The sequence below is a fragment of the Eimeria mitis genome, genomic scaffold (genome assembly GCF_000499745.2).
Source record: "Eimeria mitis Houghton genomic scaffold, Emh_scaff3637, whole genome shotgun sequence".
Lineage (NCBI taxonomy): Eukaryota > Apicomplexa > Conoidasida > Eucoccidiorida > Eimeriidae > Eimeria > Eimeria mitis.
The window spans coordinates 4,387-6,057 of record NW_013571979.1 but is presented as its reverse complement, the minus strand read 5'-3'; the positions used below and the strand labels follow the sequence as shown (position 1 = coordinate 6,057).

The 1,671-nt window shown below is 37.5% G+C and overlaps 1 protein-coding gene across 1 annotated transcript in view; it reads left to right on the top strand.

Moving 5' to 3' along the window:
• Positions 1-1,057: 1,057 nt before the first annotated feature.
• The window catches only part of EMH_0068040 (uncharacterized protein), a gene marked incomplete at both ends in the record, with an annotated part of 2,355 nt that continues 1,741 nt past the window's right edge, over positions 1,058-1,671 (top strand). Inside the window, one exon of the mRNA XM_013498687.1 lies at positions 1,058-1,150. Coding sequence (XP_013354141.1) covers positions 1,058-1,150 — 93 coding nt within the window. The remainder of the gene's footprint in view (positions 1,151-1,671) is intronic.

Sequence of the window (1,671 nt, the reverse complement as noted above, 5' to 3'; positions counted from 1 at the left end):
CCTAGATGTAAACCCTAAATAAAAAACTAAGAATAGATAGACAAATCATACAAGATGACCCAGAGCTAGAAGCTGAGGCGGACCGGTAAACCCTAAACCCTAAACCCTAATACTAAACCCTAATACAAAACCGTAAACCCTAATACTAAACCCTAGTGGTAAACAAACCCTAGACGTAAACGCTAGAGCTTAACCCTAGTCGTAAACCCTAATTGTCTTAAACCCTAATCGTAAACCCTAACTCCTAAACCCTAACCATAAACGAACCCTAAACCCTAAACCCTAAAACTAAATAAACCCTAATAATAAATAAACCCTAATCATAAACCCTAGATATAAAAACCTCTACACAGCATCTTCTTTTAAGCAGCAGGGTATATAAAAAAGTTATTTTTTCAGGGTTTAGGGTTTAGGGTCTAGGGTTTAGGGTTTAGGGTTTAGGGTTTTTTGGTGTGTATATATTGCAGGTTATATGAGGAGAATATAAAGATAGTATCAGCAGCATCATCTTTGCATGCAGATACAATATTTGGGGCTTTGGATGGTTCAGCAACAGGAGAATCTATAAAACCCTTTTTACGTTTACCTTATCGAGGGTTTATAAGCTGGAGACAAACCCTCCGTTCTTTAATTAAATTTATTCGTTTTGTTTTGCCCTATCAAATAAAACAAAAAAAAGGAGGAAAAGGATATAATCTAAATGTACAACAAGCTCTATGTATTGCACAAACAGATCCTGAACCAGAAGCAAGAGAACAAGCTCTACTCGCCATAGACTCGTAAACCCTAAACCCTCATAAACCCTCATAAACCCTAAACCCTCAAAATGTCAAAAAAAAATTTTTTTTTTATATACCCTGCTCCTTGTGTTTATACCTTAGGGTTTACACTTATAAACCCTAATTTTATACGCTTAGCATGTGAAACACTAAACCCTAGTAAACCCTAGGTTTTTTACAGCTGCAAGAGAGATATATGAAGTTGGTGGTTTACTCGGGGAGAACAAACCCTAAACCCTAAACCCTAAACCCTTTTTTTTTTTTTCTGTTGCAGCATCATGCAGCAAAGGAAATTCAGAGAACAAGTCCTAAACGGAGTTCGTCTCATCCTTCAAGTCCGCGAAGCAGAAGAAAAAGAGATGGGATATGCGGTGAGGGTTTAGGGTTTAGGGTTTAGGGTTTAGAGGGTTATGCAGTGAGGGTTTAGGGTTTAGGGTATAGAAGAATATGCATTGAGGGTTTAGGGTTTACAAGGATCAAACCACGTTGCGTTTCGAGCGAAATTACATCCGTGTATTGACTGTTGAATATTTCAAGGGTTTAGGGTTTTTTAGGGTTTAGGGTTTTTTAGGGTTTAGGGTTTTGGGGTGTATGTACACCAGGGTCTGCCAACGGAGGATAATTTTTTCGGTGAGTTTGACGCCGCTCGCGCTGCAGCTTCTTCTGTTGAGGGGGCGGGTTGTGGTTTATATAAAAGGGTTTTGAGAATAAGAAAACATATCTTTCTTAGGAGCAAAGAAGGACTCGTGAGCTGTCTATACACCCCAACACCCTAAACCCTAAACCCTAAACCCTTCACCTGCACATACATATATATATACATTTATATTTATTATTTATTTATTTTTTTTATTTAATTTATTTAGTTTTTACATTCTAATAAACCAAACAC